At 51.2% G+C, this 26083-nt stretch overlaps 1 protein-coding gene across 1 annotated transcript; it reads left to right on the top strand.

The window, feature by feature from the left end:
• Positions 1-39: 39 nt before the first annotated feature.
• Positions 40-25957, top strand: TXNDC5 (thioredoxin domain containing 5). Its single transcript, XM_025891048.2, has 10 exons — positions 40-352; positions 4388-4537; positions 9176-9281; positions 13661-13757; positions 16014-16129; positions 18049-18135; positions 18918-19058; positions 22003-22085; positions 23840-23969; positions 25527-25957. Exons 1-10 carry the CDS (start codon positions 84-86, stop codon positions 25647-25649), a joined length of 1302 nt encoding a protein of 433 aa, XP_025746833.1. The 5' UTR covers positions 40-83; the 3' UTR covers positions 25650-25957.
• Positions 25958-26083: the final 126 nt, after the last annotated feature.

Here is a 26083-nt window from a genome sequence, read left to right as displayed (position 1 = left end):
GGGCGACAGCGGGCGGGCGACAGCGGGCGGGCGCCGCCGAGGGGGACCGGCCGCCGCGGCGAGAGCGCGCCAGCCCCGCCGTGATGCCCGCGCGCCCCGGACGCCTACTCCCGCCTTTGCCCCGGCCGCTGGCCCTGGCCGCGCTGCCGCTGCTCCTGCTGCTGGGCGATGGCGGCGGCGGCGGCCGCGGGGGCGCCTGGGCCCAGGAGCCGGGGGCGGCGGCGGCGGACGGGCCCCCCGCGGCCGACGGCGGGGACGGGCAGGACCCACACGCCAAGCACCTGTACACGGCCGACATGTTCACGCACGGGATCCAGAGCGCCGCGCACTTCGTCATGTTCTTCGCGCCCTGGTAACTGGCCGCGCCGCGCTCCTCGGGGCCCCGCACCCTGCGCGCCGGGGGTGGCCGGACCGGCCCGGGCTGGGGGGCGCCGCGGCGGGCCGGGGGACGCAGGGCCGGGGCGCGGGGTGGGCGCGGGCTCGGGCCGGGGGCGTGGGCGCTCGCGGCTGACGTGGCGCAGGGCGGCCGGGGCGGTGCAGGAGGGGGCGGGCCCCGAGGGGACAGCCGGGAAAAGGCCGTCCCGCCCCCAGCTCCCGGTGCCCCCGCCCCCGAATCCCCGGACCGGGGGAGGGGCAGGTGGCGGCGTCGCCCAGTGGGGCCACCCCGCTGGTCCCCAGCCCCTTCCTCCTCCCCAAACTTCCTGCGCCGGCCGGAGGCGGCGGCCTGCTGGTGCGGCCGGGACTTGTGGGCCACGTGCAGCGGCCGCCGGCCACCGGGGTCCGGCCGGGAACGCTCGGAGGTCTGATTCCGTGCACTCGCTGCAGGGCAGATCCCCGGCACGGGGGATTAGTTAAAAAAGTGGGAACTCGCAAAGGTGGGATAACCCACTTTTTGTGTTCACTCGGTGGGAAGGGGTGGCCCAGGCAGAGGGGGGTTCCTGTACTACCCCGGGAACCCGAGAGTAGTGCAAATGCTGGGGACCCGTAGGCAACTCCGTATGGACGGGGAGGTGTGCTCTCGGGCCCCTCCACTCGAGGCTGCCCTCCGGCACCTCCACCCCTCTGGTCTCTTGGGGCCTGGTCTTCTGGTAAGTGTAAGCTGAACAGACGGTCCCTCCCGCCTTGGTTCTCCGGTGGAGGCGTCGGTGTGGGCCTCCGTGCCAGCACCAGAGCCCCCTTCCCTGGGAGTTGTCCAACCGAAAGGACTTCCTGACGTTCACATAAACACAAGCAGTGCTTTCCTTCCACGACCTAGATGCCCCGGTGAAGGGCGGTTCTCGTGGGGCAGAGCAGAAGGCCAGTTCTAGGGCACAAGGCAGTTTGCAGGCTTATTGCAGCATTTGGCATTCTTCCCCAGAGCGGGAGAGAGGCTCATGGAGATGTGGGAAAGGGATGTAGGACGGAAGAGAGAGAAGATGCCCAAGAAAAACGGCTTATTCAGAAAATGTGCGGGCGGAAGTTGGAGGAAACTTTTTTCTTTCTCTTTCCATATTGAGGCTGTTACTGTATTTCAGTTCGTTTGGAGTTATCTTTGTGGGGGCAGGTCTGGGTCAGAGTTATCATTATTAACAGTGTATCTCTGGGGTTCATTGTGTTTCAACTTCCCAAGAACCAGAGGGACTTGAAGTTTTAGAGCTACCAGTGGTCTAGAAATACTTTGTAGCATAAAATAATCGTTCATTATTAATAGTTATTCTGTGAAGGGATATTCTCAAGTAACTATTCCAATTAAATACACTACTTAATTGGAGCCTATTTCAGTGGAATAAGTCCATGGCTTTTTTCTTCTTTATTTTTTGAAGAAAAACTGAGCTGTAGATACATAAAGTCCATGCAAAGCCAATGGAGTTTTAATTTTGGAGTCTCTGTAGTACCAGCTAGTCCTAGACTGAGTGAGGGACAAGACTGGCAAATCTGGGCACTTGGTATTAAGTAAACTCCTTTTTAGATGGATGTTCCTAGAAAAGTTACTTTTAGTTTTTGTTTGCTTCTTAATACTCTACTATAAAATACTGAAATAGAGGTGTGTGGGTTTCTCTGATGGCATTTAAGAACAGATTGGAGCTCAGATAGAATATGCTGTGGGCTACCCCTTCCCCCCATCTCTTTCCAGTTTCCGTCTCTGGAATATTGGAAGCCCACATGTGACTTGGGGGCAGGGGTGGCATGTAACAAAAATACTGCCCTGTATATTTTTGCTCTGAACTTGGTAGATGTAAAGTTGTCCTACTGCTGTGGATTTTCTGCTAACATCAGGCCACAGCTTCTGTCTGGCCAGTTGCAGGTCACACTGAATCTGGTGACGATGAGGTCAAGGCTGGGGCCACCTCCTTGGTAGGACCAGAGGCTTTGCTCTATTACATGGCCACCAAATGAATTCAGCTACTGTCTCAGAGGTTCATACTATAACCACAGGGGTCCCAAACCAGAAGCTCTGACTACATGGCACTTGTGGATCAAACCAGCACTAAGAAATTGCCAAACTGAGTCCCTGCCAAGCATGTGCTAGGTACTGGGAATACAGCTCTAAAGAAGAACAGTGCTGGTCTTCATGGCCCTTGCACCTTTTAAATTATATAACTGAATATGTAACAGTATAACTTACATATAGTACTACTTTTCCCTCACAGTTGTCTTCAGGAAAGAGGGAATCATCCTGTATTCGAGTTTCTTATAAAGCAGGCATTCTCCTGGCTGCCCATGAAGTGGTGCACGGGGACCCGCAAAAACGTGAAGCAAACTTGTCCAGTGCTGCCTTTCAGTGCCGATTACAGACGTCCACTGTCAGAAGAGAAAAGAGGCAAAGAAATTTAACACTGATTTTGTTGAGAAGTTACTCTGAGTCCAGACTGACAGTTTTAAGTGTTGGGTGTTCTTTTTTTTTTTTTTTTAAAGATTTTATTTATCTATTTGAGAGAGAGAGCATGAGAGGGAAGAGGGTCAGAGGGAGAAGCAGACTCCCTGCTGAGCAGGGAGCCCGATGTGGGACTCGATCCCAGGACTCCAGGATCATGACCTGAGCCGAAGGCAGTTGCTTAACCAACTGAGCCACCCAGGCGCCCGAGTGTTGGGTGTTCTTAGAAGCAAGCATTTTAAAGACCACTTTGAAAAGCAATATAGCTACTTTGTTACTTTGTAGACATCATAAATACAAACCAGGTGAATGAAAACAAACAAGCGAAAAAAAGAAAAAGAAAAACCCTCCATGTGCCATAATTCTGTGTGACCGTACTTGAAGCTTGAGACAAAGTCTCCAGTGCTGGCTCATACAGACTTCAAATAGGGCATTGCGGATGGCTGATAATTAAAGAAGATGATCAGTGATAGGACCGAAAAAGTGATTTAGTGATGGGAGAGATGCTGATGCTGTCAAGAAATGGGAAGAGTAGCAAGAAGCAAGAATTCTAAGTTAATGTATTATTTTAAGTAGGTGATTTAAAAATGTACTGTTAAGTTCATACAGTCAGTACACTTAGTGACATCAAATTAAGAAGTTTGGGAAGCCATAGACTTTTTTTTTTAAGATTTTATTTATTTATTTGACAGACACAGCGAGAGAGGGAACACAAGCAGGGGGAGCAGCAGAAGGAGAGGGAGAAGCAGGCTTCCCGCGGAGCAGGGAGCCTGATGCGGGGCTCCATCCCAGGACCCCGGGATCATGACCTGAGCCGCAGGCAGATGCTTCATGACTGAGCCACCCAGGTGCCCGCCATAGACTTTTCTAAATAAAGCTTCTCATTAGAGAAAATGTAGAAGTGAATGAAATTTGAGGTCGCCATGCATTTGCACATACTTAGTTATTTAATTGAGTCCTGACTAAAAAAGAGCGATCATGGTGAGCAGGATGACATTACTGCAGAAGAGGGGGGAGCCAGGGAGCTTTCCAGAAGAAGCAGAGAAGGGCACCAAACAGCTTGGGGAGTCAGAGCTGACTTCTTGGAGGAAGTGACACCCAGACTAAACCTGAAGGGCAAACAGGAATTTGCCAGGTGGGTCTAGGGAGTGTCTGAGTGCGTACTGATCCCCGGGGGGGGGGGGGCAAGTCACCCTGTGGCCCTTCCAGAAAACCACAGGTGGTTGCATTTGGCTCTGGACCCGACTGCCAGGGCAGGAGGGTGCAGGTGTATGGAGCGCAAATGGGAGGGCAGCCGGGGCCAGAGCCAGGCGGATGGTGGGCACAGCATCTTGCTGAGTGTCAGTTTCCTGCTGAGAACAATGCAGGGGCTCCCTGGAGCGTCTGAGGCAGGGGAGTGAGGTTGTGACTTGGGTGGGGATGGTGAGCCGTCCTTCCCTGTGGGATCAGAGAGGTTCCCCCGCCGTCCGGGTCTGGAAGGGGCTGAAGAGGTGGGTCAGGCGCGCCCTGACCGGTCCCCACCCCCTGCTCCAGGTGCGGACACTGCCAGCGACTACAGCCTACCTGGAACGACCTGGGAGACAAGTACAACAGCATGGAGGATGCCAAGGTCTACGTGGCCAAAGTGGACTGCACAGCCGACTCCGACGTGTGCTCTGCGCAGGGGGTTCGAGGATACCCCACGTAAGTGGGAAGGGCCCTTGTCTCCCGCCTCTCCCCGAGCTTCCCGCAGCCGTTTGTCAGCTGCGCTCGGCCAGAGGAGGTTCATGCCGAGCTTGTGGTAACTTGTTTGGTAGTTCTGAGGAGTGAGGAGATGATAAATTTAAGCGGGCCGTCCCTGTTAGGGAAAGAGCGCCTTTAACGCTGGGTCTTGTCTCTAGCAGATGCTTCCTTGTGCTTTGTTTGGAAATAGCCTTTCATTAGCCAGTGGTGGGTTTTCCTATTTATAAGAGAATGTGTTTGTGTGACAAGAATGGCGGTCTCCGTGGCGTCCTGTCAGGCGTGATGCTCACAAGAACCTGGACGCGATGAGCATAGCTCGTCAGTTTTGAGTTTTTGGTCGCTCTGTTATTCTTCAGCATCCTTCCTGGAGCAATTTCCCACGCGGCGAGCACAAGGGCTGTTTCTGTTGGCAAGAAAGGTGACAAACTGGAATCCAGAAATTCTGACAAGCGATGCTTCTTACTCCCTTGACAGTTCAATTTTTTTAGTTCTAAGAGATAGGAATTGAAACTGGCTTAAGTAGCAAAAGAGGGGATTAATTAGAAGGCCATGGAAGAAGCTCTGAGACTCCGCTCGCAGGGTTTGGGGGCCTGTCTTTACTGCACTTCCCTTAAGGTGACTTACCTCTCCAGCTCTGCATCTCTCTGCTGTCATGCTGGGCTTGGGCTCCCCACTGACTGGCCCTGCTTGGATGGAGGATTCATTCCAGAAACAGCCCTTGTGGCCAGAGAGGCAGGATATCGTAGGAAGGCGGCAGCCCCACTCAGACCACATGGCAAGCGTTCAAATGAAGGGCCCTTCTCCAAAAAGGAGCAGATGCTGTTTCCCAAAGGATTGGCCGGGGGGCGGGGGGTGAGGGGCAGGGGTTGGCCACTGCCACTCCCAAACTTTTTGTTCAAATTGATGAATGAAGTAAATTCTTATAAAACCTGGGCCTGTCTTCAAACCCAAGAGGCAGCATGGAAAAGGGGAAGGAACTCTGGGCTGGAACCTAGAAGCCACGTCTGATTCCCAGCTCTACCATTTACTTATCATGCAGCCCTGGCCACACGGTTTAACCTCTGAGTCTAAGGTAGGATGTTGGATACATGATTTCATGATACGTGAAATAACGTGTTTGCAAACACTGATCTGAGCATACCCAATAAATGTTAAGGTTTCCCTGACATTTGGAAATTTGGCATTGTCTTAAAGGACACTGGAATTCTTGGTCTTTGGTGACTGCCGCTAATCTAGTGCCATCATCCAGATCAGATCAGTAGAGAGAAAATTTCCTACCATGTGTACCTGCCCTAGAGGCATCGTCTTTAAAGGAAACTCGGCTTAGACAAAGAGCGTTGCGCAGAAGCCATCCGTGAGTAGTGGGAGCGGGTGAGGGGATAGAGGTTTACCTGTTGAGAGCCTGTTGCTTTCAAGGTGCAAGGGCAACCGAGATGGTTGGCTGTGGTGTCCACTCTTCAACAGGCCGCTCTGTGTGGCCATGTGGCCGTCCACCCCCAGCCACACCCCTGGGAAGTGACACCGGACTCGTGATAGGCTGAGAAGGGCAAGTGTTAGGAGGTGTCAGAGGGGGCAGTAGAGGGTCCACCTGGACCTGGTCGGAGGAGCTGTCTGGCTGCAACATCAGTTACCCCATAGATGTTATCCACAGGTGTTAAAGATTTTATTTATTCATTTCTTGGAGAGCTAGCGAGCGAGCAAGCAGAGGGAGGAGCAGAGGAGAGGGACAAGCAGACAGACTCTGTGCTGAGCACCGAGCCGGCCACGGGACTCTATCTCACGACCCTGAGATCGTGACCGGAGCCGAAATCAAGGGTGGGATGCTCCGCTGACTGAGCCCCCCAGGCGCCCTGTTAGTCACAGATTTTAAAAGAGCCACATTGGATCATGTGTCCTGATTTAGAAGATAGGGTCTCTCCAAGAACACCATGCACTGGTTTTGTGTCCTTAAGATCTGGAAGTGAGCTCATACTACACTGAACATGTTTGGGAAGGAACCTCTGCGTCCCTCACAGCCCTGCCCAAGTGCCCGAGGGCAGGTTTTTCTCCTCGAATGCAGGAGGCAGGGTGTGCCCCAGTAGGGCATTTGGGTGTTGACCTGTGGGCCTTGACCTGTGGATGTCTGCTTCCTCTGACACTGTGGCCCCCCTCACCCCCCCCCCGCCCCCGAGCAGTCACCTTTAGCCCTCCCAACCCTGGCACCTTTAACTGAAAGAAAGGATGGCACGGGGAGGGGGTTTGGGTTTCCATGCTCCCAGGGATGGTTCAGTGTGCTTCGAAAAGTGTCGGGAGGTCATGCTGTTGAGCTGGTAAGGAGTCTGCATCCTCTGGGGAAACTGTGAGCCAGGCAGGGCCGGAGGGGGTTTGCTATGGCTGCCGACAAGCGCCACACCAGGTGGCTGAAGAGAACGGAAATTTATCGTCTCACGGTCTGGGAGGCCAGCAGCCCAGCTTCAAGGCATCCTCAGGGCCACGGCCCCTCTGACACCCAGAGGGAATCCCTTCTTGCCTCTCCCTAGTGTCTGCTGGCGGCTGCACCCAATCCTCCGTCCTCACAAGGCCTTCCTCCTCAGTGCGTGTCTCTCTCTCTCTCCAAATTTCCCCCTTTTTATAAGGACCCCAGCCATACTGGCTTAGGGCCCACCCTAATATGCCTCATTGTCACTTGCTGACATCTGTAAAGATCCTATTTCCAAATAAGACTGCACCCGGAGGGACAGGAGGCTGGGACTTCAACACATCTGCTCTGGGGGCCCACAAGTCAGCCCGTAACACCATCTCCTCTGTAGTGCTAGGACCTTGATCACAGGTTTCCAGAGTGACCCACACTGGAGATTTTCTCCTTGAAAGAGAAACAGATCACCGGGAGAAGCAAATGCCCATGTGGAAGTTTGGGGCTGTCCTTTGGGCTTGTACCCTGTGGCCGTCTCCCCATCACCTCCTTCAGCCCACCCACAGTGAGGATTGGGGCCAGATGCCCCAGCCAGGCTGGAAGGCCTGTGAAGGAAGCCCAAATTCTATCCCTAGGCTCTGTGAACTTAAGGAAGCACCTCAGGGTTGGACAGGCTGGAAAGATTTCCAATCCAACAAGAAGAGATTTTTAAAAAATTATTTATTTGTGTGTTGCTCACTACACACCAGATCAGAAAAAGTCACAGGTTAGGTTTCACTGCATTTAAATGTTAGCAAAGAAATGGGGAATGAGTTTGATAGTGCTGGTCCTTCCTAGTATTTTGAGGATCCATGCCTTTTCCACTCTGAGGAGCCGTGGTGGGGGAGGCGCCCACTGGAAGAGAGACGGCGGGGGGGGGGGGTAGCGGATGAGTGCATGCAGCATCTTCTAGTTCTCTGTGGGCATCACTCGTTTCCAGAGCTTCCTGAGGTCCCAGGGGTGGGTGCGGGCATTCATAATTGTGAGATCATACTTTGGAGTCACTCAAAGTGTTAAAGTTCATGAAGTAACGTATATACTAGTCAGACTGGTTAGTTTGGCTTTTTGTTAGGCTTGGAAAGGTAAAAGCTATGAGGAAGCAGGGCCTCTGTTCTTCACCAGAGGCCCATCAGAGATGTCCCCTAAGTCTGTCACAGAATCTCAGGGTGGCTGAGGCCTGTAAGCCTGTGGTGATTTGTTCCAGCCAACGTGCTGGTTTTCCCGTACAGCTATGAACCCTCATTTTAAGGCCGTTGGGGACTTTGCTCCTCAAACCCACAGACCTGATCTCTGCATATCTCGACTTTTGACACTCGGCTCCTGCACACCGAGCATCCACTGCCGAAGTCCACGCACGTGCCACAGAAGTGGAGGGGCAATATGGATGCATAGCTGGGCAAAAAATGCTCGTCTGTGTTTTGTTTCTTCTGTCAGTAGCCACATAATCCCCTCCATCCTTGACACCTTCTATTCAGTTTTCTCTAGAGCATGTTTTTCCATTACCAGTGGGGTGATACTGGCCTCTGGCAATGTCTTTTGCTCACCCACTAAAGGAAGTGCTACGCATCCTATCCGCAGATACCTTCAGAGGCTACATATGTAGAAAAAGAAGATTCCTTCTCTGTGGGGAAGTGCATAGACCATACCAACTGATGTCAAGGCTGTTCTCATAGCTGGAAACGTGAATTCTCACAGAACCTGGACATTCATGCTTTACAAGAGTCGAAGAGCCAACAGGGTCGCCTGGGAATACACTAATTGCCCAACAGTGCTATTTCTAGTACAGTTTTGGTTTTGTTTTTAACAAATGCGGAACGTAAGAACTACTAAAGCCTAGGAGGGGTGACAAACATCCAGCAGGGAGAAGCTTGAAAGGCCTGTCCCCCAAATGCACTTGGGGTTTCGTTCACAGCCTCGTAGGCTTGATGTGTTCCGCTCAGTCTTATTTTTCTTGAGTAGATGAAGAAACTTTTTGAAAGTGTGGGATTCAGTGGATATGTGTTCTCCTAGGACTTTATTTCCCTTTTTCTCCAAGTTCTAGCAGAGAGTGGCAAGTCTGTGCCAGGCTGCGGCCCACTGATCGCATCCCGACGGGACAGTGCCGTCTACGCGGAGCCCTCTGACGGGTTGAAAAATCTGCTCTGTCTTGTCCTTTTTCGCCCTTTCAGCTTGAAGTTTTTCAAGCCTGGCCAAGAAGCTGTGAAGTACCAGGGGCCTCGGGACTTCCAGGCGCTGGAAAACTGGATGCTGCAGACGCTGAATGAGGAGCCCGCGGTGAGTGCTCGGGACGCCTCCCTGCCTTCCTCCCTCTCTCCCTTCCGACACTTAGGGGGCGATGAAGAGGCCAGTCCAGGGGAAAAATTAAGGCTCTCATTTCAAAGCAGCTTTATAGCCTTTAGAACTAATTGACACTTGTAAGTAAAAATGAACTTTTTTCCCTTCCCAATTTTTGTTTATTGTGGTAAAATACATATGATACAAAAGTTACCATCTTAGCCATTTTTAAGCCTACAAATTCAGTGGCTTTAAGTGCGTTCACCCTGCTGAGCAGCCATCCCCAGGACTCCCTCCATCTTGTAGAACTGAAACCCTGTCCCCACTGAACACCAGCCCCCTGCAACCACCCCGTCTACTTTTGCTCTCTGTTTCCACTGCTCTGCGTTCCTCAGTGGAAAAAGATGAACTTTTACAAGGGTTTTTATTATGGAAATATTCAAAGATGCACAAAAGTAGAAAGAAGGTTGGTGAGTGGCTCTTGAACGAGGAGGACGGTAATGAAGACGGTCCCTTGTGCTGCTCCCCGACTTCAGCGGTTCTCCCCGCCTTGCCGACCTTGCCAGTGCTGTCTTGCCGGCCTTCCTGGCCCTTGTGTGGTGGCAGAGTCAGCCCTCGGAGACTGCCGTTTGTGACTACTGCAGTGCGTGTCTCATACGTACGCTGCGTTAACAGCAGCCTCTGTGCCGCTCCCACATGTATACAGTTGACACGGATTCTCTAGCGTCACAGGTTGATGTGGGGCCAGGAGCAGGCTTAAGCCCGAACCTCCCGTCCAGGCCAGCCTCGGCCCTCTCTGGCCACCACCGGCTATACCGCAGGGTGACCCCCTCCTTTCCCTCTGGACTCTCAGTCCCTGAGGTGCTCACTGGCTTTGCCGATAATGTCATCGAATAAATACCCTTTGCACTCTCAGAGTCTCCGTGGCCCTCCCTGCACTGAGGGTAACAATGTCAGGAAATTGTGGGGAGTTAGGATTTCTGAAATATTATGTAAAGACGTGGCTATGTGTAGAAGGTTACCAAGAAAATTTTATTATTCCCCCCCCCCCCCTCTAATTGGTGTTGGGAGTCTTCGTTTTGTTACAAGTCATTATGGTCATAAACCATTCATCCATCCCTCCCTGTGTGGTACGTTCTGCTTCACGCAGAGTACGCAGGCCCATGGAGGCTGGGTTGGATTTGACAGTTCGTGGCCGTGTGTTGGTGAGGGTCTGGAAAGATGGCCAGTGTCCTGTGCTGCATGAGTCTGATGAAATAATAAGAGCATCTGATGACTCTCAGTGTAATTTCAGTGAGACAGTTCAGTAAGACTGCTTTATTGTGCGAGGCAGGGGCTCACTGCCTTGAAGGTGGTCTGTGCCCGTGTGTGGTTCCAGCAGGCTCTGGGGGGCTCTGCTGCTATCGGAGTCACTTCCCAGGGTGACTCTGTGGTCCTTTGCCCGCCCCCCCCCCTTCTGTGTAGATGTCACGGTTCATCAGAAACCCAACTGCTACTCGGGTGCCGTTTTCCCTCCTGTTTTACAAAGTCTGTAATTGCATGGTACTGAATGAGTGTGGAGAGAGACTTATCTAATTTTAGGTAACAGGGAAAACCACAAACCTCTCAGAGAGTCAATTTGCATCTTTGTCACGGCAAGAGAGTTACATGAGCAGGTGGGACTTTCATATAGATTTAAACTTCAGATTGTTTCCTCTGTGCAAATGTTCTCTGATTGGAGGAAGCCAGTTTTAAAGAGGGGCTAATAGTCTCAAAGAAACCTTTCAAGGTATTTATTTTTTTGCCAATATTTTTTTTCCACCAAAAAGCCAGTCTTCTGTGATGACTTTATTCGAGAAACTAGTAGCCAGTATCAGGATGGCAGAAGGACTTCATCTGGTGGCCCAAGCTCCCCTTTCGGTCAGTGACAGCCCCAGCACAGGCTGGGAAGAGCTGAGGGGAAGGGTTGTGTTCCCTCCAGGTAGAAGGGGCGTGGCTGCGTGGGACCCATGTGTCAGCAGTAGAGACCTCCCATAATTGCCGGAAACAGTGATTGATCATAGGAAAGTTCAAACACTTAGACCTGATATTGCAAACCGGAAATTCTTTCCAATTTAAACTTGCTTTTATTGTATGTGAAAACTTTTTAAAAAGTTCTTTATCTGTGTTTATACCTAAGTAACTTGATGTATACGCTTGCATATTGAAACAGGATAAATTTAGATACCCCTGCCCCCTCACCGTGTTGTGGCAGTATTAAAGAAACTCAAAGAAAAGAAACCCGCTACTTCCAACTTTTATTTTTTTTTAAGATTTTATTTATTCACTTGAGACACAGAAATAGAGAGAGAGCATGAGCAGGGGGAGAGGCAGTGGGAGAGGGAGAAGCAGACTCCCCACTGAGCCAGGAGCCCGATGCAGGGCTCGATCCCAGGACCCTGGGATCATGACCTGAGCCGGAGGCAGATGCTCAACCATCTGAGCCACCCAGGTGCCCCTACTTCCAACTTTTAGATTTCCTTATTTGCTTCTGTATTATTTTTTCTTAAACAGTTATAATCACATAAACATGGTTCTTTTCACGAGTGATATTTTTATATAGTTACATCTTTATATTGATCGTATTTTATATTGTCATGTGGATTTGCCATAATTCAGCTTTTCTCTGTCAATGAACATTTAGGTTATTTATAACCTAGATATCAGAAATGCGTAAGGAACATGTTAATCTTTGTAAAAGACTTTTTTTTTTCTACTTTTGAGTGATGTTTTTAGAATCTATTACCGGACATGAAATTACAAGGCAAAAGGCAAAAAAAAAAAAAAAAAAAAAAGGTCCGACTACAATTATGGCTGCTGATTAATGTTGTTGCCTGATCACTTTCTTAAGACTGTGCGCTCACGTTGTCAGCAGCAGGGGAGAGAGTGCTGTGTCTGTGCCCGCGTGTGCCCGCATGTGCCCAAGTCTGTATTGTATCGTGTTGTTGCCACGGCGGGGGGCACTGCCCTGGTGCACGCCACGGGACCCAGGAAGTGACAGTGCCGTACATGAGCATGTTAACACTGAAAAGTACTGAAAACCCTTTGAACATCTTATAAAGGGTGACATAGAGTGTCTCAGCTTCTGGGAGCTCACTGACTGTGCACCTCGCCACCATTCTGTCGGGCGTCTTTTCGGGTGGGTGCTCAGTGAGCACTCTCAAAGTCGACAGGCCCGCAGCCGTGCGGACGCCTCTGTGGTGCTGATTACAGCTCTGCACAGCTTTGAGCTGTCGGCGCTTTTAGACTTTTAATGACTTAATTGGGATATTCTCTGTCTTTTTTTTTTTTAAGATTTTATTTATTTGAGAGAGAGAGAGATAGCGAGAGAGAGCACGAGTGGGGAGGAGAGTGAGAAGCGGACTTCCCACTGAGCAAGGAGCCCGATGTGGGGCTCAATCCTAGGACCCTGAGATCATGACCTGAGCCGAAGGCAGACACTTAACTCACTGAGCCACCCAGGTGCCCCGGTATTCTTTTTAAAAGAAATATGAGCTGCCAGATAAAAATTGAGTAACGTACATCCATGTGTCTGTAGCAGAATGGTGATTCTGTGATCTTTTTGTCACCTCTGGTCACTTTGGCTGGAGGCCACCACTGTGGAACTGAGAGCTCGAGAGTCACGTGTACTGTGGTACCTGTCCAGCTGCACACAACGGTACCCACTCGGATACTGGCAGAAGCATCCTTTAAAAAGCCACTTCTCGCTCCCACGTTGTGTGTTTCTGTCCCAGACTCCGTGCTGTGAGTTAGCGCAGCCCTGTGCTTCTCTCGCTGCCACCTGTCGGTCCCTGCCTTGTCCTCCCTGCCCCCTCTGTCCCTTTACCAGCCCTTCACGGTCTTTATCACCAGCTGTGTGCACGGAGCAGGGCCAGGCCTCCGTTCTCTGATGGTCTCTCCTCCGCCCCGTCCATTCTGCTGCCTTTGCACCTGGAGGTGCTGCGTCCTTCAGAGCCAGTCCGCCAGGGATTTCATCCTGAGCCCCACGTGGAGTGAGAGGTCCCACTGCGAACAACAGGGCAGCATGCCCGTGTAGCGTGGGCCTGTCCTTTCGGTTTGCCTGCTCTGTTCTGGGGTTTGGGGGCAGCAGAGGCAGGTTGGGGTGGGGACAGCTGTCACTGGCAGCCTTGAGTGCCAGTCCTAGGGTGAGGCTGACGAGGGGCTTCCCGCCCAAGGGTCCAGAGAGTTGATTCCTGCCTTGTGTTCCCTCAACACAGCAGCATCCCACAAAGGTCTGATGCAGCCAGATGAGGGAGGAGATCTGTAGAAGGTTCTGGACAGACACAGGTCCCCTCCTCAATGGATTTCACTCTGCCTTCACATATAGACCCAATGACTCTTGTTGTGTTTCTCTCCACTAGATACCAGAGCCTGAAGCAGAGCCACCCAGAGCCCCTGAGCGCAAGCAGGGACTGTATGAGCTCTCAGCGACCAACTTTGAGCTGCACGTTGCACAAGGTATGTTGCGTGCATCTCACAGCTGTTCCCAGTGGGATACACACCTCTCAGAACCACCGACCATTCGTCACTCCTCGATTTGCCGGGCTTTCCCTTCTTGGCACTCAAGGGCTCCTGGATGACCTCTGTGGCACTGAGTCATGGTTTCTCTTTTCGAGACCCATGAACATCCTTGTGCAGTGCTCTTCCTCTTGGAAAGGATTTCTCCTTTCATCTCTGTCCTTCTGGAAATGCCAGTCGTAATGCTAGCCGAAGCCTTAAGTTGTGCAAAGCTCACAGATCATGAACGGGCACACTTAATTTGTACACTGGCTGGACAGTGCATCCTTGGATATGAAAGGGTTTATTTATATTAATGTGAATCATACACTTATTGACCTGAGGCAGAAACAGAAGTTTCTCTTGTTTAAACCAGAATTTAGCAGGACCATTATAACTTGCGAGTCAGAGTAGGTGTTCTTTACACTTAAAATGTTTTTCTGTATCACATCTTTTTTGAAAATAGTCTCCTAAATATCAAAATGATCTATATACAGTCTCCAGTATAAATGACACATAAGTCCTTTATTCACACGTTTGGCTCAGCATCAAATGACTTGAAAGCAAATTCAGCTTCCTTGCTGATCTCCATTCTCAAATGCTGCCATGGAGAGAAATCGTCGCAAAAGACTAGGTTAGAAGCATCGTGAAAAGGGCTTAAAATTGTGCCTGGCCTTGTAACTTCATGCCCGCTGTGAGTTGAAACCCCACCACATTTAAGGTCTAAGAGAACTTTACTGTGATGCCTTCAGCTATTTTCCCTGTGTGCTAAAGGTTGTTATTTGGACCAGGGCGCTGACAGTGGGATTTCAGGGTGTTTTCCCCAACAGGGGATTCACTTTAGTTCCCACGAGCCCATTTGGGTCCCTCCCTAAGCAAGTCACGCCTGAAAGGCAGAACTGTAGAGGCACCACCTTGGGCTGCTCGCACGAGGATCTGTCCTCAGAAAGCGACAGTGGCCTCCTGCCCTCACAGCTGCCCCTGATGCTCTAGTAGGTTCCTTCCCGGACATCCCTTCCCCACCTCCCAGCACAGGGTTAGTGCCGTACCTGTCTGGAGAAACATGGCTTCAGCCTCGCAGGTCAGTTGCTAATTTTTTGAATCAAATTTTTCACCATTTCCCTTAAACATGTCCTTGCTGTGGTGATAAAGCACTGCCACGAGCATGTGGCGTGGCAGTGTCCTTCTGTGAGCATAGGTCACGTTTTGGTGCCCGTTGGTTTGTTCCCTCCTGAGGCACAGCCTGATTTTGGTCTGGTCTCAGCCTGACATATTTTCGGCCTTTGGCTGGTCAAGGTAAAACAGCCTAGAAAAAAATCTTCAATATCCAAGTAATGATGTTGTGTGGGTTTGTTTTGTTTTTTTTTTCCTTCTAGCCAAGGGAGTGTTACTCAGGTTCTAAAACCTTCTGTTTTATTGTCAAATAAAGCACAGATACAGAAAATAAACGTAGAGCTTAGTGAATTGTGATGGAGTGGTCACTCTGTAACGTCTGGTTCAGGGAATAGAACAGCCAGTCTCCCCTCCTGTCCAGGTCCCAGCCCGCCTGCCCTCACGGAGGTGGTGTCCTGGCTTTATGGAAACCACTCCTCACTCTGTCATCTACCACCCAGATGTGCATTCCTAACCCTACAGTTCAGTTTGTTCTTTCTTTTACATACGTCTCTCTTGAGTCTCAGTCTGAGTGACACTCCCCAGCGTCTCTTTTTCTTTGCATCCTGGTGGCTGAGCACACGGGTTATTGGGCCTATAGAGTTCTCCGGTCTGGACTTTGCCAGGTGTGTCCCCGTGGTGCAGTTAAACACGTTTCCCACAATCCGTTCATTTATTAGGGTTGCCAAATGATGATGTTCTAATTAAAACATCCTTTCTTCATTGTTTTAAGGAGAGAAACTTGCTCTCATTTATCAGCTGGTTATCCACTGGCCCAGTTCACATACGACAGGATAATTGCCTGATTCTTCCCCTTTGTTGCCAGTTCTTCAAATAACGAGTTGGTTCTGTACTGTCCTCCAGGGATGACAGATTAGATTTTGTTTTGAGGATCCCTGTGAACTCACAGATACAGACTTCTTCGATGGAGTCACTTTTCACCTGTTAAAGGGCTCATACCAAAGCTAGCAAGAGGACAAAGATCGCATACTTGCGTTCAGTCTCTAGTAAGGGATGATGCCAATCACCCTCCTTCTCCCTTCTCTGCCCGGCTCTCCACCAAAGGCGACCACTTTATCAAGTTCTTCGCTCCATGGTGCGGTCACTGCAAAGCTCTGGCTCCAACCTGGGAGCAGCTAGCTCTGGGCCTTGAACATTCTGAGGCTGTCAAGATTGGCAAGGTAAGTGAGAGCCCTTATTAAACTGGAAATAGACCGCCTTTGGCTGGATTAATTAGCAGAGTAGCCCATTATTCATTCTGTGTGCAAAGTCGCAAACTTGATTTATTAATTCCATTTAGTGTGCCACTTGATAATTCATTTCACCTTCACAGATGGCAGCCTGGTTTCAAATGTGCTGGCTTTTCCACAGCCTAAAGATAAATTACGGCTTTGGCTCCTTTGTTTATTTTGAAGCGATGGCCAATTCTGAATTGGCAGCCCCAGAGCCCTTTCTGCAAAGATACGGGGCAGAGCCTGTGAATGTTCACTGGCCAGACTTGGAGGCCATCCACACTTGACCTCACCCGAGAGCTGTCAGCTCCGTGCTCACAGAGGCCTGCAGAAGGCCCCCCCCCCCGGTGAGCCCCAACTTTCACGGCTGTCTGGGAGTCTTTCCAGCGTTCCCCACTTTGCGGAGAGAAGCCAGAAGTGGTGTCTAACAACTTCTGTGTAAGTGGATTTTCTGGAAATATCCAGAGCAGCTCCTGGGCCATCAAACACTTTTAATCTCACCCAGCCTTTGGCACCCACCAGACATCCGGGCATGGGTTTCCTTTTATAAAAATCTCATTTTTCACTTTGCCAATGGACTGATTTGTATACAGAAGTAATGCTGCGTGTCCAGGAACTGCTGTTAGTGAGATGCTCTGCCCGGTCAAGAGCGTGAGCTCGGGGACCACGAAGACCTGGCCAGACAGCCTTCGGCCACTTCGCCACACCCCACTCTCCCCTTTTGCAAAATCAGGATGAGACCTGACTGGTGGTGGGTGGTGTGGATGAACGTCAGGTGCTTAGTAGGATGCTTGGCACGGAGCAAAGCCCTGGTAAATTGTAATAGTTGTTGTGAGTTCAATGGATTTTCACTGTTGCCTGTTAAATGCTTCCAATTATATATTCTAGTTCTACATGTTATACTTTTCTATTTATTGAACATTTCATGGAAGTAGTCATAATTTTCTTGTTCTCTTCTCAATTCCTTGTATCCTTAAATTATTTTATGAATTTTTGTGGGAGCTTATTTCCAGTTTATGTCAGTAGGGGTTTCTAGTAGAACCAGGCATGAGCGGACAGTCCACCCATCCGGGCTGTGGCCCCTCATCCCTGGATATGCATGTGGCCCCGTTAGACTGGACCCTGTAATGCCCCCCACCCAGATGCAAGGCTTCTGTTTAATACTTTAACTGCTGACTTCAGTCTTACGTGTGAAAGTGTTACTTTTATCCTACTTTGTAGACACGGTGAAGAACAACTTAGTGTCCCACATAGCTGATTTTAATGACCATAGAAAATCAAAAAGAAGTGACTTAGGATAGACAGTTTCATGAAAATGTTGAACAGAATCTTCATAAGATTTAAATGAAATAAATTTAAAAAGCAGTGATGGTAAATTGAGCTTACAGAATTAAGAACATATTATAATCTTCGTTTGACGTCTTTTCAGTTGTCTTTATACCAAATGCTCCTATTTGAAATTGACTCCTTGCTCCTCCTTGATCCCAGAACGTCCCAGGTTTGAGCCTGAGAGTCAGTATGCAGGCTGGCATTGGCGTGGGCCTTGGTCACTGGCAGCCAGGCCTCCCCTCCCCAGAGGTCAGGCCAGGCTCCTCTTCTCCAGCTGCTAACCCGCTCAGGTAGACTGTGCCTTCCTAAACATCAGCGTTTTTAGGTGAGCTGAGTATGTCATTTCTCTAAAGGACATTTCATCACCTGCTCCCTTAGCTCAGGTGTTATTGGGCTGGCTTTTGGGAGGCCTCTCCCCAAGCTGCACCTTGCCGGCAGAGGTGCTGCAGACCAGGTACGTGAGGTATGGAGTGTCCGGTAATCCGTGTGTCAGGAAGGTTCCTGAAGAAACGAACTGTGAGTGTGGTCTTACTTTTTAGGTTGATTGTACACAGCACTATGAACTCTGTTCGGGAAACCAGGTTCGCGGCTATCCTACGCTTCTGTGGTTCCGAAGTGGACAAAAGGTACATCTTCAGGTTGTGGTATGGAGAGCAAGGGTGTCTCTAAACCCCAGTGGACTGTGGCCTGGTGCTTCCACAGATGTGGCGAGGAGCCCGTGTGGACTGTTTGGCACTGGTTTAAAGGCATACATAATGGGACAAAAGTGTCTTTCCCTTGATAAGATTGGGGTGGTTGACAAAAACCATCAGTCGTCCTACTATTTTATGGTTGGCTCAAGTGGGCACTAGAATAACCCAGAACTGCCTTGGAGCGGGGTTAACACTGGCTGCCAGTAAGGGGCTCTCTCACACCCTCGCGTCCGGCCCCAACCCACGGCCAGCTGCTCAGCGCGCCAGAGCGGGCTCCGGACGTCGTGACCAGATCCCCGCAGAAGGCAGGCGCTCCGGTTCTTTCACCAAGGCCGAAGTCCTCCCGTGTAAATCTGAGCGTGCAGACATTGCACAATTTTTTTTTAAATATTTATTTATTTATTTGAGAGACAGAATGAGATAGAGAGAGTACATGAGAGGGGGGAGGGTCAGAGGGAGAAGCAGACTCCCTGCTGAGCAGGGAGCCCGATGCGGGACTCGATCCCGGGACTCCAGGATCATGACCTGAGCCGAAGGCAGTCGCTGAACCAACTGAGCCACCCAGGCACCCCAGACATTGCACAATTTGCACCAACACAGCAGAGACACCGATGGAGGTCTCGCGTGGGCCAGCGGGTCCGGGACGAGGTCCGAGCGATTGAGAGCACTAATGTACTAACTTGACAGCATTTTTGTGTGGCCCTTCCCTCGGACAGATTGACCAGTACAAAGGAAAGCGGGATTTGGAGTCGCTGCGAGAATACGTGGATTCACAGCTGCAGAGCACCGAGCCGAAGGCCCCAGACACCGTCCAGCCTTCAGAGGCCCCGGCGCCGGCCACTGAGCCCATGGCCCAGGTGGGTGCATGCTGTGGTCAGGAGGGCCAGCCGTGGCCCCCAGAGGGCACTCTCCTCCCGTGCTTCGGGCCACGTGACATTTGGGGGTCACGTCAGAGAACTTCACATGGTCGGCTGTGGCTGACTTTTCCACGTGAAAGGTTTTCTTCAGCCACTTTCACACACTTGTAGGGCCTCAACCTGGAAGCTCCTCTGAAAGAGATGTGAAACCGAGCCTAAGAGCATTTGGTGGCAAAAGCTCTGGAAAACTCATCCCTTTGATTCGGTCATCACTATACTCGAGGGCATTTGCTAGGAAAATTGGCTGCTGCCGGGTAGGCCCCTCACTCCCGCTTCTGTTCTTTTCCTTCACCTGCTGCAGTAGTTGGACTTGAACCCCAGGGTAGGGCCCTGGAAGAGCTGCAGCAGTGAAGATGGACGCGCTGGAACTTGGCCTAGTGCGTTTCATTTGCTGAGGCAGGCAGTCTCTGTGGCCTGAGTTCAGGGTGCGGAACATTCCAGATTCACTTGTGCATTTATTGAGCATATTTCAGGCACTGTCCCAGGCCGCCAGGAAACAAAAGCAAATGAGACCACCTTCCTGCCTGTGAAGGGGGCCGAGTCTGGTGGGGCAGACAGAGGAGAACGCATACAAGCAGGTGCCCCATGTGTGTGCCGGGCCGGTCACGGTGGTTTGAGAGGGCTGGGGACAGACGAGTAGGAAGTGTTGCAAAGAGCTGGAAGGTGAATTGGTATTGGCCAGAGAGACGTGGCGGGCACGGAGAGACCAGGCTTGTCCGATGGAGGAGAGAGTGAGCGGAAGCACGTGGGCAGGAATGGGCCGGGCACATTTGGGGCAGGGCCAGCAGCCGGCTGGAGGGGAGAGGGGGGAGGAGGGCGAGGGGTGCATCGCAGGATGCCAGAGGGGAGGAGACGTAGGGGCTGGGTCCCAGAGGGCTTTGTCGGCCAGCCAAGGATGTCGAGCTTCGCCCCGTATTTATTGGGAGCCAGTGGAGGGTTTTGAGCAGATGTGAATTTTAGATGCCTGGTAGAAAGAGCTGGAAAACCAGTGTATTCGGCCAGCAGGGTGAGGAGACCCCTGAACGAAGGCTGTGGCGGGGAGCGGAGGGGCGGAGGCAGGAAGCATAAGGAGCCCCGCTCTGCTGAGCGCAGTGGGGAAGGTGGCATCTGAGGGGACGCCCGGAGCCCTGGCGGACCTGGTGGGCGATGGGACACGTGTAAGAAGCACTGGGGCAGGGACGGAAGACGCGGAGTTCAGGTTTCCAGTTGTTGGTTTTCAGGGCCGTGGTGGCGATCAGGCGGGGGCGGGGGCGCAGTGGACGGTAAACGGGGCTCTGGAGCTGACACCTGCGGGTTGGAGTGTCTGCAGCGTTAGGGAGGGAGAGGCCAAGGCTGAAGCCATGGGTGAGGAGGACAGTCGCCAGAGAGAGGATGGTGTCTTCTCGGGAAAACCGTGCTTGACGGCCTAGCTAAAAACCATAAGGCCTGTTTGTCAACGTATTTCCAGAACAGAATGTTCAAGTTGCTCCTTCACTTTCTACAACTACACTGCATAGCATGCAGAGTTCTTAGCTGGGGCAGCAGGACTCGGTGGGCAAAGGAAGGGGCAGTGAGTGTGCAGATGTGTGCAAACACCACCCCCACCCCGGCAATCCTTGAACCCTCAGCATTTACTTGACACATCCTGACTTGCCGGGACCATCGTTCCCTGAGCCCTAGTTATTTGGAATTGGAAGAAACAGAGTCATTTCCCCATCCTCCTGGAGTGGGGACAGTAATGGGCCTCCTCACCCCCACAGCCCGTCCCTTAGTGGGATTCTTAGGTTGGGGACTACCTGGCTGTTGGTTCAAAGTTGAAGTTCTGGTTTAAGAAGCAAACAAACGATTTTGTAGTAGCTGCAACCATGTACGTTAGAGGAGTGTGTGTGTCAGGGTGGCTTTAAAGGTCATCCCAGATTGAATATAATTATATACTGTGGAGGTTTTCATCAAACACAGACCCGTTTCTATTTATAATCCAGTTTTCCAGCATGAAGTAGGTCTTTCAGTGAGCATGGCGTCATGTTTCTGGGCATAAAGAAAGATGGTGGGGCTCTGCAGCGGGCCCCTTGGCGGCTTCGCCTCTCGGTCGCTGACACGCGTTACCCGATGCCAGACTCAAGGGGAGCAGCCCTGGTGCATTTAGCCACATGATAAATCATCACGGTCTTGCTCTCGTGAGACAATCGCAGATCGTTTTTTGGAGAAACACATGGACATAATTCTGTAAAGAACTGTCAAGACAAATTGCTTTAGAGCAGACCGCCCTGTGGCACCTTCCCCCGACATCCTCCGGCCAGAGCGGAGATGAACAGTTTGCACATTCACTTTGAATTTAGAGATGGAAAGCAGCCTGTGATAGGTAACACACACATCCTTGCCTGTGGTTTGGCGACTGTCAGCTGTGAGGTCAGCACACAGAGAAGGTAACTTTTACAAATCCATACTCTGGGAGAGCGGGAGGGGGATAGTGCAGAGGAGCACGTGTGCGTGCACAGCAGGTGGGCCGGTCCATGGGGCTTTTGGACCCCTCCTGTCGGTGTGCAAGGCTCTGAGCCTGGGAGCTGCAGGCCGGAGCCTGGGCCGCCCAGAGCCCACGGGTCCCCAGCCCAGGGTCCTGGATGGTAGCAGCTGCACCTGAACCCACTCGGGCTGGCCGAGGGCAGTGCCGGCCCGGGGCCTGCCACCTCCTCGAAGCAGCTCCTGGGCTCAGGACCTCGGGAGCCTGTGATGAATCACGGGCCCTTCTTGTGTGGCTTGTGATATGCGAGTTGTGTATTTTTGTGTCACCTTGCATGATAGCATTTTTAAAAAGATGATTGGTTTGTATTTCTGCAACCCCAAAGTATGGCCCTGCTCTGCTCTAAGTGATGCATTTGAACCACGGCTTTTCCCTTCCCTGCAGGGCACCGTGTTGGCACTCACGGAAAAGAACTTCGAGGACAGCATTGCAGAAGGAATAACCTTCATCAAGTTTTATGCTCCGTGGTAAGCGGCTGTTTAATTAGAAACTATTCAGCCCCAGAGTGCTCCAGCCCCGATCCCGTTTCCCCCTCGTTAGCCAGCGTGCTCGGCACAGTGCTGGGCAGATGCTACATTCCCGCATAGGTTCTGTTGTAGGAAGTAAGAAAAGGGGGGTGTCTGCGCCTCTGTTCAGCTTGGTTGAAGTTTGGTTTGGTGGTATTCATAAACAGTTATTTATGGAGAATGAGGCCAGTTTATTTTAAAGTTGAATCTGTTTTGGGGAAAACATGAAAATGGAGAGTCAGAATGGCCATATAAAACTCCAGTTTTGTGGTATCTGTCCTTTCCTAAGTAGATTGAGTTTTGGGGTTAACTAAACCACAAACATCATGATGTAGCTTATTAGCTCCTTCGTCTCTTGGACGGTGTCGAGAGACGCAGCAGAGCTCTGGGGGGGGCCGTTCTGTGTGTTACCCAGTTACTAGAAGCTTCCTGCCACATGGCCCTCGGGGACTGGGGCACAGCAGGACACCCGGTCCGTGACCAGGGCTGCCTGGGGTGGGCGGATGGCAGGTGCCGAGACTTTCCTGCGCAGCTGTCACTCTGTATGCCCTTCTTGCCTTTGAACCTCAGTTTTCTCACCTGTAAAATGGGAAGAATGCTTTGTCTTCACAAACAATCCACTTAGAAAAGCAGCATCTCAAGGAGAGTGTGAGATTCTGTCTCTAAAGAGGCACAATTGTGTAGGCTCTTCTTCAGTTGGTGCCATTCTGGGTGTTCAGGAGAAACCACGGTGGTGGAGAGAAGTCAGTGAGCACATGACTCCCATGCACTGTGCAGCGTTTATCCTTAAAGACTGGAAACACGGGGCGCCTGCGTGGCACAGTCGGTTAAGCATCTGACTCTTGCTTTCTACTCAAGTCATGATCTCAGGGTTGTGAGATCGAGCCCCATGTCAGGCTCACTCTCTCCCTCTGCCCCTCCCCCTGCTCGCTCTCTAAAATAAATCTTAAAAATAAAAAAATAGAAACACTAGTCAATGATGCCTTTAAATCTGTTATTTTCTATTTAAAAAAAAAAACAACCTTGAAGCTTTATAGATCAAATAATGGTTAAGAGGGAAGGTGCTCAGGGAAGCTTTAATGTCTTGAAACTTCGAGACCACAGTGATCAAATCTAAAATGAAGCATTTTTAGGGAGCCTGGGTGGCTCAGTTGGTTAAGCAACTGCCTTCGGCTCAGGTCATGATCCTGGAGTCCCGGGATCGAGTCCCGCATCGGGCTCCCTGCTCAGCAGGGAGTCTGCTCCTCCCTCTGACTCCCCCCTCTCGCTCTCTCTATCTATCTCATTCTCTCTCTCAAAATAAATAAATAAAATCTTTAAAAAAAATTAAAAAAAATAAATAAAATGAAGCATTTTTAAAAAAACGTGTGGAGTTGGTTTTGCTTCCTGTCCACCAGCTCGTGCTCACGGTGCATCGGATTCATTCATAGGCCAGTTAGCTCCGGTCACCCCATCCTGGAAGGGGTCTTGGAATCTAAACTCGCTTCCAGACCAGCTTGCTTCTGTTAGGCTACCCACAAGTCTACTTGGGATTGACTTTGAATCCCTTGTCTGGGACGGAGGAGGAGAAAAGGTTAGGGCGTCCAGCGGGGAGAATTTGATGTTTTATAAATTTCTAGGCCATACAGAAGACGCTGGGCCAGGCTGGGCAGAGGACTGTGGGTGAGGGAGCGAGACCCAGGACTTCCACAGCGCTGTGGTGGTTCTCTTCCCAGGTGTGGCCATTGTAAGAACCTGGCTCCGACGTGGGAGGAACTCTCTAGAAAGGAGTTCCCTGGTCTGGCAGAGGTCAAGGTCGCGGAGGTGGACTGCACTGCAGAGCGGGATATTTGCAGCAAGTACTCGGTGGGTACATGTGGCTGAAAACCCTCCCGGGGGCCCCGAGTGCAGGGAGCGCACCCACACGGAGCCGTCCTCCGGCGCGCTGGGGGCCACCCGGTGACCCACACTGCCCTCGTCTTCTCGGCTGAGTGTTCCTCGTGTCCCCTTGAGGCTCCTGCTTTGTTCTCATTTTGAAAAGCAAAAGAGATGCTCTGTCAAAGGAATGGCTTTTCTCCCATTAGCGATCCACCTTTCACTGGGGGATTTTAGGGCTTGCTGTCTGCAGAGAAGTCTGGGCAGTAACGAGAGTCCAAGCTTCAGAATGGGGTGCCACCTCCACAGCCTCTTTGGCTGGCTCAGCAGTCAGCTGACCTTAGCCTTTGTCTCAAACCCCTAAGTGGCTTATCTTTCAGACATGCGCCTGTGTTCTAAGGCACGATGGTTGAATAAAGGAAGCAGTTGAACTTCCTCCTGAAAGGGCCATCCCAGCAAGCTAGTCTGTGCTTTGGTCTTTTGTTTAACTGTTTCCGCTTTCTGAGCTGTTAGCACAGTCTGAGGGCCTAGAAGATTTGTAATTTACGTTTTTGTTTTTGTGTTGTTTTTTTTTTAAGATTTTATTTATTTGAGAGAGAATGAGAGAGAGCATGAGAGGGAAGAGGGTCAGAGAGAGAAGCAGACTCCCCGCTGAGCAGGGAGCCTGATGCGGGACTCGATGCGGGACTCCAGGATCATGACCTGAGCCGAAGGCAGTCGCTTAACCAACTGAGCCACCCAGGCGCGCTGTGTTGTTTTCTTAAAGCACTTTGAGGCTCTGGAGCTTCTTACCTCATTCGTTTGAGTATAAACTTAGGGGCGCCTGGGTGACTCAGTTGGTTGAGCGTCCAGCTCCTGATTTCAGCTCAGGTTGTGATGTCAGGATCGTGGGATGGAGCCTCACGTCGGGGGGGGGGGGTCCATGCTCAGCGGGGAGCCTGCTTGAGATTCTCTCTCCCTCTCCCTGTGCCCCTCCCCTGCTTGCAAGTGCATGTTCTCTCAATAAATAAAATCTTTAGGGGAGAAAAAAAAATACAGATGTAGCATAGACATTTACTTCTCACTAGAAGATGCCGTTTTCTTGGTTCCTTAACGTCTTAGGAAAGAAGTGCATTGCAGCTGTTGCAGCTGGAAAATGTGTGTTCTCGAGGATGCTGCTGCCATGCAGAGTGGCCCGCAGAGTGGCTGGGTGTCACCAGGGGCTTGTCAGAAATGCAGAGTCTTAGGCCCCAGCTGGACCTGCTGCGTCAGGACGTGCGTGTTCGCCGGGGCCCCAGGTGATGGCCTGCACACAAAAGCTCCAGAAGCTCTCCCTTTGGGCCAAGTCCTTCCTTTGACACTAATCTCGAATGTACTTTTGGATGGGAAAGTGAGGAGCCCCAAGGCTTTGCTTGCTGGTACTTTTTAAATGGTCTGTACCTTTTAAAAATTTAACCACAAACTTTCCTGGTCACAACTTTAGGAGTTTTTCTGGTTTTATTTAAGAAGCAATCTGCGTGTGACCTGGACCACTGGTCTTCATACTTCCTTTTTTTTTTTTTTTAAAAGGTACGAGGCTATCCCACATTGTTGCTCTTCCGCGGAGGGCGGAGAGTCAGCGAGCACAGTGGCGGCAGGGACCTTGACTCGCTGCACCGCTTCGTCCTCCGTCAGGCCAGGGACGAGCTGTAGGGCCCACTGGCCCGTCGCCCGGCCGCCTGAGCCCCGGCTGTTGGAGCTGAATCATGCCGGTGTTGTGGACTCTCACCTGGTGGGTTTTCAGAGAGCTGAATGTACTAAACTTGTGGTATCTTCTTTGTGTGTGTGTTTTTTAAGCCAACACTCTCTACGGATTCTTTACTAAGTTTCTCTAAGTAAACACGTAACTCACGATCCCTTCACAAACTATTTTCCATGGCGATCTGTCATCCCCTTCACCCTTCTCTTGAGGAATCTCAGTGGTTTCCTTTGAGACTAAAATAGAGCTGAGGAAAATCAAATTGCTGAACTCTTTTTGGCTCCTGAGTGACTGTGGTGCACAACGCGTCATCTAAAGCGTCACTTGTGAGCTGCTCACGGGCTCCGGACGGCGGCAGTAGTGATACTCCTGATCTGAAGGTCAAAAC

This window comes from Callorhinus ursinus, unplaced genomic scaffold (assembly GCF_003265705.2).
Source record: "Callorhinus ursinus isolate GAN/ISIS: 27379988/994484 unplaced genomic scaffold, GSC_fseal_2.0 scaffold26, whole genome shotgun sequence".
Classification (NCBI taxonomy): domain Eukaryota; kingdom Metazoa; phylum Chordata; class Mammalia; order Carnivora; family Otariidae; genus Callorhinus; species Callorhinus ursinus.
Note: the sequence above shows the minus strand (reverse complement) of the source record. Positions and strands in the feature narration are given on the sequence as shown.